Source organism: Myodes glareolus, chromosome 10, assembly GCF_982192425.1.
Source record: "Myodes glareolus chromosome 10, mMyoGla1.1, whole genome shotgun sequence".
NCBI classification, from domain to species: Eukaryota; Metazoa; Chordata; class Mammalia; order Rodentia; family Cricetidae; genus Myodes; species Myodes glareolus.
The window spans coordinates 23,447,193-23,460,966 of record NC_142035.1 but is presented as its reverse complement, the minus strand read 5'-3'; the positions used below and the strand labels follow the sequence as shown (position 1 = coordinate 23,460,966).

Genomic DNA, 13,774 nt, shown 5'->3' with positions numbered 1-13,774 from the left:
TTACCCGGGAGCAGTTTTCGGGCTGCTTCCTCAGCCATCCTGAGGAGAGGTCCAGAACAAGGCCATCCAGCTTCTACTTCCACACCAGCCTTCTTTGACAGCAAATGAGCAGAAAGGAGTCCGCCTACCACTAAAGACGACATAAAACACAAGTGTCAGGGTCCTGCCAGTTTCTCTCTTATGCAAACTAGAACTAACCACGCTACTGGAGTGCCTCACTAGGAAGGAGAGAGTAAAAGCCATCCCTACCCAGGCAAAGTGGCACACACCTCTAATCCCAGTGCTTGGGAAGTAGAGGCAGAGTTTGAAGCCATCCTGGACTACACAGTGAGATCCTGTCAGCTTTCATAGTGCCAAAAGGCATGATGCAATCCAGAGAAACCGGACTTACCCAGCAGAGGACCCTGAATGCTACAATAATGACCTGTCTGCCACATCACGTCCATAGGCGCAACAGCGGCATTGCTGTCGAGGTGGAACCACACACTTTCTGACTCCATCTGAGATTTGCTCCAAAGGAAGGAACGTATGTCTGGTAATGGAAACCTGACCAAAAGCCCATGGTGAGGGAGGTCAAAGGCTCCTAGGGATAAATCTACTATGTGGGGTTGATGAACAGACATGTCAAACTGCCTTCCAAATAGTTATTTGTCCACCCATAGATTAATACTTCAAAAGGGAGCTTTCCCGGAAGCAGTCAGTACTGTAGTGTCCCACTTATTCCCAATGCAGAGATTCATAGCTGACTACTGTGTGTTCAGCCCTCAACAGAACAAATGCCCTCCTCGCGGCTCAGAAGGTATCTCAGAGGAGACGTGGCACAGATGTAAGAGGCAGATGAAGAGGAATGCTGCATCTATGGCATGGCTGTCACACTCACTAATTCACAGCAGCTATGGTCACCTGCACAGGACCAGGCCGGGAAACATTCCAGCATGAATGAGATGGGTGCTCAGGAGGCCCCATCCCTAGCTGAGGGACCACTGGTAAGCGATGCCTGCTAGCATCTGGCCACTGGTCAGTTGCCCATGTTCCAGTGGATAACCACACACTCGTGTGCAGGCCGTATTTTCTAGGCATGACGGTTGGAAGAGGAAGTATGAGGGGAAGTTCTAGAGCGAGTGAGAAGAGGATCTGAGTTGAATATGACCAAGGTACATACATATACATCTATGAAATTATCAAAAAAAATCAATTTTAAAAGGGCCATTGAGATAGTTCGGTGAGTTAAGGTACCTACTGCTGAGTCTGACGATGTGAGTTCTATCTCCAGGACTCACACAGTGGAAGGAGAAAATTAATCCCCGCCAGGTTGTTCTCTGACCCCACACACATGCTATATTATTGTGTGTTCACCCACACCCATACAATAAATGAGTCAATGTAATACAACTTTAAAAAATAAATTAAAATAGCCTAAAACTGCGGTTCTCAACCTTCCTAATGCTGCAACATTATACAGTTCTTCATGTTGTGGTGACCTCCAACCATAAAATTATCTTCTCTGCTACTTCATAACTACAATTTTGCTACTGTTATGAATCATAACATAAATATCTGATAGCAAGTTATCTAATATGCAACCCCAGAGGGGCTGAGAACCACTGTTCTAAAACAAACAAACAGAAGTCATTCCTTACTCCCACCTATTGGGCAGCATTAACAGAGTTTTCCCTTGGTGGTGACAAAAACAATGGCCACTCCTTGCAGTCACCAGAACAGACCAAGATCTAGGCTCCTCCTCTGCAAATACCAATTTTAAGGTTCAGAGGAACAAAGTGACTTGCCCTGGGTCACCTATTTGACAGGCGTTAGGCCAGTCTGTCGGACTCTAAAGTGTGGCTCACTTCGGTCTGTCACTCTCCGTCACTGTTTGTCAGGAGAAGACAGCTGTCACTGCTTCCATCTTACTTTTCCAGTCATCACACAATATTCAGGGTGTGTGAAAAAGACAGATTCTGTGACTTGGAAATACGGCTGACTAGGCACCAGGAAGTGCCCTCTGGCAAAAAATAACCTGTGACCTTCAGCTTTGGTTTTCCTTTCCTCCTGTCTAAGAGGAACTGAGACAAAGACAGGACTAGGCCAAACAAGTCCTTTGGTAAAAGGTCTCTGCGTGAAGTGGGTCCTCAAAGAATTATACATTCTACATAAGAATGAACTAAGCTGGACCCTGCGTACGTCCTTGAGTGAACACTAGGAAGATTACAAGCCTCAAACGTGGGTACTAAGTAAAAGTAAGAGGGTTACGTGAGAGCCAAAGTTATATTTTTAGTTTTAATTATTATGCCTAAGAGATCCATGAAATAAACATGCCTCTAACATGTGAGCCCCTTGCCCAGGGACAGATACTTCCTGAAATGCTGGAGGCTATTGCATATGAGAGATCACAAGCCATATGGTTTTGCTCCCCTAAACAAGTCTGTTTGACTCAGCTGCACCAGATGTGCTTCATCACAGGAAGGTGGGAGGTTCACGATGTACGCTTGCCCCTGGTTGGACATAGGTGGGTCCCGTAGGCAGGAAGTACATCAGGATATATGCTTGCACCTAATTGAACCTGATGGGAAGTACGGTGGCATTTTGGGTTTGTCTTCATAACCCTCTGCAAAATATGACTTAAGTTGCCATTTTCTGGAACCCTGAAAAAGTTCTGGCCAGAGTCCATCATCCAGTCAATATTTAACTAAAGTTTGCTTCAAATTTGGTTCAAAAATTGTAGAACTGGTCTTTCTGTCTCAGTTCTCAGGTTAACAGTTAGGGAACAAATCCTAAGAGAGGCCATGACTACAACCAGGATCTCACAAATTTTACGGTCTGAATTCATGTGAACTGAGCGTCTAGGAAACCTCAAATGATAGCATAAACATGGGCGCAGCAGGAGTCTGAACGGCTCAAAGTTTTGCAGTAGTAGAGATCAGACCCGAGACCTTGTCATGCTTGGCAAGTTCTCCACACTAAGCTCGCATTAAGATGGGCTTTTTAGGTAGTGCCTCAAGCCACACAGCAGAAATCAACAAAAATAACCTGGGAAAAAGCACATTCCATTCAGGCCTCTAAGATCCAACTGGTGGAGTCTAGGAAATGAGCCTGCCGTAAACGATACAAATAAAATTCACAATCCTAAAGCAGCATTGCGGAGTGAAAGCTTCGAGTAACAACAGTGGTAACGTGCACCACCACATCAGATGCTGGGGTTTTCACACAGAGGACAGAAAATAATTATCAGAAATACATATAAAGAAATGAAAGAGGCTGGATATAGAAAGACGTAATAAAAAACAGTGAAAAAAATTGACCAAGTATATTTACAAAAATACCATTTTTTTCTAAAGATAAAGATACAATAATTATGTGAAAATTACATGATTTGCTAGTACATAAGATAAACCTGATGAAAGACCTAGCAGACTTGAAGACAGCCAAAGTTATCCCGAGTGCAACATGAAGATATAGTGTTCCCTAGATACAAGAGCAACTTAGGGAACAGGGTGAGAAGTCATGTTGAAACCAAAATAAATAGGTAAATAAATAATAAATAAATAAATAACTGGGAGAAAATAGGGGAGAGGCATTATTTGACCAAGGAAAAACAGCAACTTATAGACACAAGAATCCTAAGCAAGATTAAAAAAAAATCTCACATTGATATACATTGATACACACAATGTAAGTGTATACACTGCAAAACATCAAAAAGTGAAAAGATCTGTTTTTCCCACTTTGTTCCCTCAAATAAAAGATTTTAAAAGCGCCTACAGCCTGGGTAATAATGGGAGATGGCTGCACTCAGTTCACTGTGCTGCCTTCTCAATGGCCACAGGTACTTAGGATTTTCCAGAATAAGGTGCATTTTAAAAGGACAGAAACATATTTATCTACAAAGAAATGACCGTGAGATTGGTAAACATTCTTAACAAGATGAAAGCAGAAAACAGTGGGAACATTTCTGTGATAGACTGAGAAAATAATCATTAGCAGTGGCCATCCATGCAGGAAAAATATCTCCAAAGACCGAAGGAAGCGAGACAAAGACATTGTCGTGTAAACAAAACCTGGGAAAGTTTGCCAAGAACATATCCACATAAAGGAAAATTCTGAAGTTCTTTAAAGAACCAATCACACTTAACAAGGCCCGAGACACTAAAGCAAAGACAGCCAGAGAGGTGGTAATGGGGCTGGGGAGGTGGCTGTTTGTGAAGTGCTTGTCCTGTAAGTATGAGGACCTGAATTTCATTCTTAACATCCACGTGAAAGAAGTGAATGTGATGGTGCACACTTGCAATCCCAGTGCCGGGAAAGCAGACAGGAGGATTGCTGGGCTCACAGGCCTGCCAACCCTGCCTACACAGCAAGCCCCAGGTCCCAGTGGGGGATCCTGGCTCAGAACACAAGGCGGACAGCTCCTGATGATACTACCAGGACCTGACCATCTGACCAGGGTGGACCCTTGCATGAACACGCCTTACACACACACACACACACACACACACACACACACAATACATGAGTAAACCTAAATTTTAACTATAAAGAACTAAACTATGGAACTACAGTACATGTGTCAAAATGTAGACAGAGAGTAGAGATTTTTTTTATTACTTCTAGACTTTGATAAGTTATTTGTTTTATTTGCTAAGAAAACTATTTTAGAAGATATCACACATAACTTCACTATTAATAAGAGGAAAACGGGAGCTGGGTGTGGTGGCTCATGTCTGTGTTCTCAACAAGAAGAAGGCTTTGACTTTGAGGTCAGCTTGTTCTACGTAGTGAGTTGTAATCCAGTCTTGGCTACAGTGTGAGAATTATGTCTCAAAAACAAAAAAAGTCACTGAAACTATTCGGGTGTGGTGGTACATGCCTTTAAACCCAGCACTAGGGAGGTAGAGGTGGGGGAACTATATTGAGTTTAAGGTCAGCCTGGTCTATGCGGTCAGTTTCTGGCCAGCCAGAGTTACAAAGTGAGACTAAGTCTCAAAAAGCAAAAAATAATAAACCAAATCAAAAAACCATTTTCATCATTCACAAAGTTCAACCACATAACAAGAACCTTCAGGAGAGCAGTGATAAACCTTTCCTGTCCCAAAACCAAGGAAACAGTATTTACTCTGGGAGGGGCAGCACTGTCTGTCACTAGTCTGGACCAGTGTCCTGGAAAGGTGACTCCCAAAGACCTCATTTACCATTTTGGTAGTCAGAGACAGCGCTTCTCTTACAGGCCCTAGAAGACAGCGCTCACCTCGGATGTTGGTTTCAAACACAGAGGCATTCACGTCGATGTCAAAGTCCACGTTGTCCTGGAGAACCTCCACCACTCTCTGGAATTCAGAGGTATTCCCCAAAATCTGGAATGAAAGAGAACCCTGACCACACAGCTCCCCAAGCATGGACGAAGTTTAGATGCTGGTGTGGCCCTCACTCTAGTCAGACTGTGGTCGGCTCAGCTATGCCGAGCCAGCAACCACGCAGAAACCTAGTCTAACTTCCTGGTCCATTTAAACGGATCCTGTACAAACAAAGCAGGGGTCACTAGTGGGCATGAGCTGTTTGTAGCTCCCCTGTCCTTTGTACCTTGTGGAAAACAATGCCAGTTACTTCCCAATGTTCTTTACCCCAAAGCCTCCTGCCAGAGGCCAAGCACCCTGAAGCCATTGGCTTCCTTCGCTTCAAGAGGTCACTATGTAATCATACTCTGGTATTTGTGGCATATATCAGAGGCACCTTGGCGAACAAATCTCTTCCTAATAATAGACATGGCTAGCGTGGCTTTTACTCTGGCCCTGCCTTTCTGCCTTGAAAACAGACACAGTTTCTGGAGCGGTGGTTTCACCGTGGGCTACAAAGCATGAAAACAAAAGCCTCGCAATGGGAGAGGAGCGGCTACAAAGAGCCCAAGTCTCGGGAGCCACAGTACTAATGAGGCTCATTACTAGGAAAAAAAATGACTTCTTGGCTTCCTTTTTCTTTCTTTTTCATTTTTGAAAGATATATTTTATTTTGCGGGTTTGAGGGCTTTGTCTCCACAAAAGTGTGCCACATTCACACTTAGTGCCCTTGAAGGCCAAAGTGGAGGGTTGGAACTCCTAGCACTGGAGTTACAGATGGTTGTGGGCCACCATGTGGGTGCTGGGACCCAAACCCAGGCCCTCTACAAGAGTAACAGTGCTCTTAACCATTGAGCCATCTCTCCAGCCTGGAAACTGTATGCTTCAAGGATGGGTCACGTTTTCATTCAGCTTTGTGGTTCTTATCCATTTGAGGTTGGTAGGGACTGAACCCACACCCTCATGTATGAGGCAAGTATTCTATCAACTAAAACATATTATCCTCTCCTTTCTTTTACTTGGGAAAATAAATCTGCTTAAATCACCAGTCAAATGTTACATACGTGTGTGTCCACATGTATGTGTATATAAACATGTGTTGTATAAGAATATACATACATGGAGGGAGAGAACATGTAGGAAACAGAGGTGGAAAGAAGAGAGAGAGACTGACAGAGAGCGAGAACAAACTTGTTTGCTTAGATGGTCTCATACAGCCCAGGCTGGCCTCAAACTCACTATATAAGCCAAGAATGGCCTTGGACTTCTGATGTTCCTGGGATTGTGCCACCATGCCTAGCTTGATATATAATATTATTTTTTTCTGCTAATATCACGTCAAATTTTCCTTGAATTACTCTTCCTCCCACAGTCACTCCTATAATTCTGTAGTGGGTGATCCCATGTCCCCAGCTGTGGAGTAGGTACTTCACTAGGACCAGCCACGGTACCATATCCCTTCCCCAAGTGATACTATTTAGAAATACATATGTGATCTAAGTCTGATCAGTAAAAACTTACTCCTTGGATTAAAAGGAAAGGATGATACTTTGACCATACTGTTTCTTAAACTGGAGTAATCCAAAAAGCAACAGGCTGACGTACTGCTTATGAAGACCGAGAACACAGCAGGCAAGAAAGCAGAGATAAAAGGTGGAAGGAGACTCTTACTGATGTCATCTGTCTCCCTGGATCAGGTCTGAGGCCAGCCTTTGATCTAGACTTTTTAGTTATCTGATTGACTTTGTCTTCCTGCCTAAGTCAGTTGAACTGAGCCTGTTTGCAGTCCAAACAATTCCTGACCATCCTGATGCTCAAGCTCTCTGGGACCGGAAGCCAGCCTACCTGCTGTCCGGTTTCTCTCGCTGTTCACCTTCCGCTAGCTATGTTCGTCTGCAGTAAAATTACCCATTCTCCTCCAGTTCCCTTTCTCCAGCTCCTCACTGGGGAGTGTCACCTGCTCTACTATGCCTCTGATTCTTCTTCCCTTCAGAACCCCTAAAAACTCCATCCACTACTGCCAGGGTCTCTACTCCTTTCTACATCAAACAAGACAAGATGAAAAGACCTTTGCCATCGCAGAGGCCTCATTCATCCTTGTATTTCCCCCGAGCGCCAGATGCAGCTCAGGAAGCAATTACTTGACAGATGTTTGTTGAATAAGGACACAAATCTTTCTTCAGACGGTAGTCCATGATCTCAAAGCAGAAATTTCGTCACTTCCTGTCTCATACTTAAGAGATGCCAGTGGCTCTTCTGTACTCTCAGATAAAAGAGCACAGCACAGAGAAGAGCTGCAGCCCCCAGACCCCACCATCACCCAGTGTACTTGTCCTCCTCTCTCCCAGTTCCCAGGGACGCTGGCCTCCCTTCCATTCACTGCACTTGCTTCGCTCTCTCCTGCCACAGAGCCTTGCACTAGCTGGCTCTTTCCCAGTTACCACCAGCTCCTCCTTCAAATTCCATCTCCAGTTTCACATCACTGCCTCCGAGAACTTCTCCCAAGCCTCCTCAGTCTAGGTCAGATTTTTTTTTTCTTTTGGGGTTTTTCGTTTTGTTTTGTTTTTATTTCCAAGACAGAGTTTCTTTTGTATATTTCTGGCTGTCCTAGAACTCACTCCATAGACAAGGCTAGCCTTGAACTCAGAGATTGGCCTGCCTCTGCCTCTTCCTTCCCAGTGCTGGGATTAAAGGCGTGTACCACCACACCCAGCCAGATCATTCTTGTTAAAAAACTTTCCAATACAAAGCCTTGGACTCAATGGGTGATTAACATTTTTTTTATGGCTATTCTTTGATTCTGTGTGTGTTTCCAGTGCTAACATCTCAAACTCCAGGCAAACAGAGGTCATGTCTGTTCAAACTCGCCATTTTGACTCCCAAATTTAGCTCCATGCCTGGGATTTAGTTGTCTTCAATAACTATCTGATGAATAGATAAGAACATACAAATTAGCAGTAAACAAAAAATTGTAAGCCAAGCCATATTTAAATAGTGTTCATAGTCACATAATTATAGATGTATAAAAATGAGGAGTGGCCAGGTAGTTGGTAAATCTTTATCATCTCGGCACTGGAGAGGCTGAGGCAAGAAGATTGTCAAGCTTGAGGTCTGCCTGGCTAAGCAACAAAACCCTGGGTGGGGTGTGTGAACAGGAGACAGCCACGGATTCGAGTCACATAAAATTAAGTTTTAAGTTTAAGTCCGAGTTCTGTTTTTAATCTTTCTAAGCATCACATTTCTCAACTATAGGAAGGAATAAAATAATGAAGTCATAAAACAATGAGATTATTGGAAGGATTAAATAGGATGATGCATGTGCTGTAATCTGAATAAGAAGTAATCATGGGAAACTGTATGGAAGTCTATAGGTTCCCAACAGGTAGCACTATTTTGAGTGGTTATAGAAACTTTATCAAGTGAGTCTAGCTGGAAGAAGTAAGTAACTGGGGGGAGGAGCATGGGGGGAGGACCTTGTCCCTGGTTCATCCTATCTTCTGATCTCTGTTTCCTATTCACCGTGAGATGAAGAAGCATCTCTGCCACATTATTGCCCAAGCACACAGAGCCAAACAACCATGTGCTGAAGCCTCTGAAACCATGAGCCTAAATAAATCCTTCCTCCTTTTAAACTGTTCTCTTGTGTGGTTATAGTCATGATAAACACTGACTAACACAGCCTATAAAGGCCTTAGCACAAGGCAGACACACGACACAGCAAGCACTGCTGCTGTCTTGCGGTCACTGCACATGGCTACTAGAACGTCTCTGTGTCCCTCACTGACTTGGGCAAGTCTACCACAGGTCCTCTATAAATATCTGTTCAATGACTGAACCTGCGTAAGCTGGTTTTCTCTTGGAACTTGGCATTCTCTACTATGCAGTTGGGTAACCAGGGCCTGGTGGCTCAGAATCATGAGATAAAGACCTAGCAGAAGAATTTACTTTTTACCCACAGACAAGCAACCAAAAGAGGAAGGATGTCGATTAGGCAATGGTAGCAAGGGAAAGAAATAGGGATACTTACCAGCAAGGTGTCCAGGGCATCGATCAGCGTCAGAGAGAAACTGTAAAAACACAAAGTCCCAAGTGCTTCATAAGAACATCAAACACCAGATTCATAACCGCCCAGATCAGACTCGCCCAAAACTCAAATGAGGCACAGTGATGTCCTTAAATATCCCATGTACAGTTACAACTGAGGAACCAGAGGGGAAGTCGGGGCCTTCTGACTACCTGACGTAGCTCAGCTGTAATGAACATTCACCCATGTTTCCTGGCACCTTCCTTACCATGGAGAGGCAGCACAGACTGTGACACACTAACAGCTGGAGAATGCTCAAGGTTGTGCCACTTCTAACATCAAAAGCTAGAAATTACTGGCTGCTCACGAGCGGACGAAGTGACGAACAAACTATGATACGGACAAATACAAATCTATGACATCATTAAGACATGGTTATTGGAGTTCTATGTCCTAATGAGAAGATCATGCTGTTAAGTGAAAAAAAAAACACCATGTATGAAGTAAGCTATATAGCATGTTTTCATCTGTACTTCAAATAAAAAAGCCATACTAGGGGCTGGCCAGATGGCTCAGGGGTTAAGAGCGCTTATTGCTCTTGCAGAGGACCTGAGTTTGACTCCCACAACAACATGGGCGCTCAGAACTGCTGGCCACTGCAGTTTCTGGGACTCTAGCCAGGAGCCTCCACAGGCTCCTAGATACACATGGTACACCTAAACTCGTGAAAAACAAACACACAAATCATTAATAAAATCTAAAAAGCCATACTGACAGAAAACGGGTGGGCTGCTGTCAGGGCCAGTAATAGCAGAGGGAGAATTTATAGGGCACACGGGAATTTTTTAGGGTAAAGAAGTATTCGAGGCCTGGAGATGGCTCAGAGGTTAAGAGCACTGGCTTCTCTTCCAGAGGACCTGGGTTCAATTCCCAGTATCCACATAGCAGCTCACAATTGTCTCTAACTCCATGTACAGGATCTGGCACCCTCACACAGACACACATGCAGGCAAATCATCAATGCACCTAAAATGTAAGAAATATTCTATATGCTAGTTGTGTAGTGGTCACAGTACATTTAAAATAGGGTATTTTAGTATATACAAATTATAACAAGTTCCTTTTCACAAAGTTAAACTTTAATAAGCTAATTTTTTACAGAGATATACAATAGCCAGGTGTGGTATATGGCTTCAGCTCCAGCACTGGTAAGGCTGATACAGAGGAACTGAGAGTTTAAAACCAGGCTGGGCTACATAGCAAGATCCTGTCTCAATAATAAATAATACATATCTGCACATACACTCTAGGATGATATACAGGACAGGTAGTGATGGAGCTCTATGGAATGAGAAAGTCATGCATGATTCCATCCTGCTACAATTAGCCATTTGTTTGTACTTGCTTTTTGTTTCAACTATAAAATAAAAAATGGCACAAACTCTTAGCTTGCTTGTCTAGTTCTTGGCTTCAGACAGCATGCCATCATTTAAAAATACTTGTAAAAAAAAAAAGATAGTAAGCCAGGAGTGGTGGTGAACACCTGCAATCTCAGCTTAGAAAGTGGAGGCAGAAGCGCCAGGAGTTTGAGGTCATTCTCAGCTATGTAGTGAGTTTTAAGCCAGCCTGGGCTATGTCGGACCCTATCTGAAAACACACACACACCTAGTCTGGGCTATGTGGCACCCTACTGAAAACACACACACACACACACACACACACACACCTAGTTTGGGCTATGTGGCACCCTACTGAAAAACACACACACACACACACACACACACACCACCTGGGCTATGTGGGACCCTATTGAAAACACACAGGCACACACGCACACACACTGCCTGGGCTACATGGGATCCTATCTGAAAACACACACGCACGCACCCACACAGTTCCAGTTTATAGCCCTAATCCCCAAGAGTGTTAAGAGAATTAAATGGGACGGAACTGAAAAGCACATGGCATAGTGTTCAATCCCTGTCCGTTTCTGCTAATGCAATGATTCTTCACTGAGCTGGGGTTTTATTCTAGTGAAATTGAAAAATGTGATAGCACAGGAACTACTACCAGGAGACTTGTGTGCATGGTGGTGAAGGGAACTGAAACTGGGGAGGTGATGAAGATGGCGCTGACATGAAACAGTATGAAGACGGAGGGGAAATATTTTCCAGTCATACAGAGAACACAACTACAAAGGATCTTACATCTGGGGAGAGTACCACCCCCTCCTGGAGCTGGGGGCCCACCTATAAAATGAAGAAGTTGAGTTTTCTGACTCTTGGAGGTTCTTTCAAAATATTCTGCGACTCCAGAAATGTGCCCAAGTGTTCATGTGTGCTGCCTGTTTCTGCTGAGGGTGAGTCCAGAGGTCTAGCCTGCCATAGTAATCCAAGACTTTCTGTACTGTGAAAGCTGTGTGGGCTCTGACAGCGTTGGTTTGAATTGAGGGGAAGGGGTTGTGTCAGCCCTGGCCGGAAACATTCCAGAATCAGTGAGACCTTGAAGCCACCAGCCCTCCTAAGACCCCAGCCAACCCCCTTGGCCCTCAAGCTCGCGCTACCTGCCCCAGGTGTCGTGCCCGTCACAGGTGAGAGGTCTCAGCTCATCGTAGGGAAAGGCATTTTCCAGGTAACTGTCGTAGGCGTGGTAGAACATGGCCTTGACTCGCTCCCTGGTGCGAGGGATGAGAAATAAGGTAGGGGGCCAGAACCCAAAAACCAGGCGGGAGAAAGGAGCAGACACAGGACGGAGAGTGGGAACCACCATGTGATTTCTGCCGAGGGTCCAGCAACGGGACCGATCACGTCAGGGTAGGGATCCTGGGGCAGAGGGAAGGGAAGGGGCCCGGTGGGCGCTTGCCAGTCCCCAGCCGTGGAGAGCAGGAGCCTGGCCCCCTTCACCTGTAGTGGGCGGGGTCGGGCGCGGTGCCGTCTGGGCCTGGCGCACCATGGTGCAGAGGCAGGAGCACGCACACGAGGCCGAGCGGGATGAGCAGCCGGAAAGGCATAGAGCTCGTGTCCTGTCAGTGCCGCCGCAGCAGCTGCAGCCACCGCCACCCGCTCATCCTCCGAGCCGCTGCTGGTTCTTCCGGGGATACGCACTACGACGCCTGCGCATAGGGCAATAAGCCACTCATTTCCTGACTACAAGACCCAGGATGCAATGGGCAGTGGAACCGAGGCAAAAGAGCATCTCGGGATATCTACTCTACAGAGAGGAGTTCAACGTGTCTTAAGGGCAGTGGCTGCTGTGGCTGCTGTTAGTGATGTTTTCACAACCCCAGTTTCCGTTTGCTGAGCCCTTACTGCGTAGTAAAGCGTCAAGGAGCACTTTACAGGTGCTGTCTAAATTAGTTTCTTTTTTCTTTTTTTTCCAAATACCTCTTCAAGAAGGACCCAGCAAGGACTCAAGATTTGAGATGTCTGTTTAAAGATGGATGAAAAGTGTTCATCTTTGGCCATTATTAGACACAGGGTTTCCCAACCACTTCCCCGATTGTGTAAGTAAGCTCTAGAATTATTTCCCCAAAGCCATCATTCTTAAAGTTTGCAGAAATCCCTTTTGTTCTAGGAATTCATAAATTTATAACTATCTTTCACTTTATGGTGCCATGACATCATGGTCCCTTCAGTCTAAACCAACCAGAACTTTGCCCGTCCCAGTACCCCGGGACCGCCTCAGTGGCTGCCGCCCCTCACTGTCCCCTGCACTACTACTTTGAGAATATCTGGGCAGTTTTCCCACTTCCTTTCTTGCTAGGTCCTGGACTTTGTCAGCGCGTTAGCCACAGCAATACCCATCCTGGTCAGTGTGGTGAGCTGTAGAGACAACCCTGTGTGTTTGAAGTTAATGCGGCCATTCACTCATTACAACTTGGCCATTCACACACAACCTGTGTAACCCTAAAGGATCCTCTCCCCTCCTCTAGGCCCAGCATCCACGTTTAAAAAAGGAAGGATTTGACCAATCGGATCTTTGAGATCCTTTTAACTTAGACTTTTCTGTAATTCTAGGGTTGCCCACTCTTTGCTGAAAAAAGCCAGAGGAAAACGTCTGCTTGGTTTATTGAGTACAGCACAGGCAGGCTTGGCCTCCTTTTTACGATTATTTTTCTCTGACAATTTCATATATGTGTGTGTTCTGCTCAGTGCCCCTCTCCATTGCCCTCCAGCCTCTTCCTCTGCTCTGGCTGACTCCTTTTTCCCCAGCAAGCCCCTCCTACTTCTATATTTTTTTATAGCTATTGTTTGTGACACACTAAGCTTAATTAGGGCTGCTCATATGAGTGAAGGAGAAGAATTATGGACAAGTTTTGGATTCAGCATAATTTTGTGATTTTATTTATTTCTGTATATGAAGGTTTTATCTGCATGCGTCTCTATGCATCACATGCATGCCTGGTCCCCTCTGAGGCCAGAAA

At 44.9% G+C, this 13,774-nt stretch overlaps 1 protein-coding gene across 1 annotated transcript in view; it reads right to left on the bottom strand.

Annotated features, from left to right (window-relative positions):
* Positions 1–12,450, bottom strand: part of Edem2 (ER degradation enhancing alpha-mannosidase like protein 2) — a 28,321-nt gene extending 15,871 nt beyond the window's left edge. The window contains exons 1-5 of the mRNA XM_048431566.3: positions 12,255–12,450; positions 11,915–12,025; positions 9,355–9,394; positions 5,243–5,348; positions 5–130 (exon numbers count right to left, since the gene is read on the bottom strand). Coding sequence (XP_048287523.3) covers positions 5–130; positions 5,243–5,348; positions 9,355–9,394; positions 11,915–12,025; positions 12,255–12,361 — 490 coding nt within the window. The 5' untranslated portion in view covers positions 12,362–12,450. The remainder of the gene's footprint in view (positions 1–4; positions 131–5,242; positions 5,349–9,354; positions 9,395–11,914; positions 12,026–12,254) is intronic.
* Between the last annotated feature and the right edge of the window lie 1,324 nt (positions 12,451–13,774).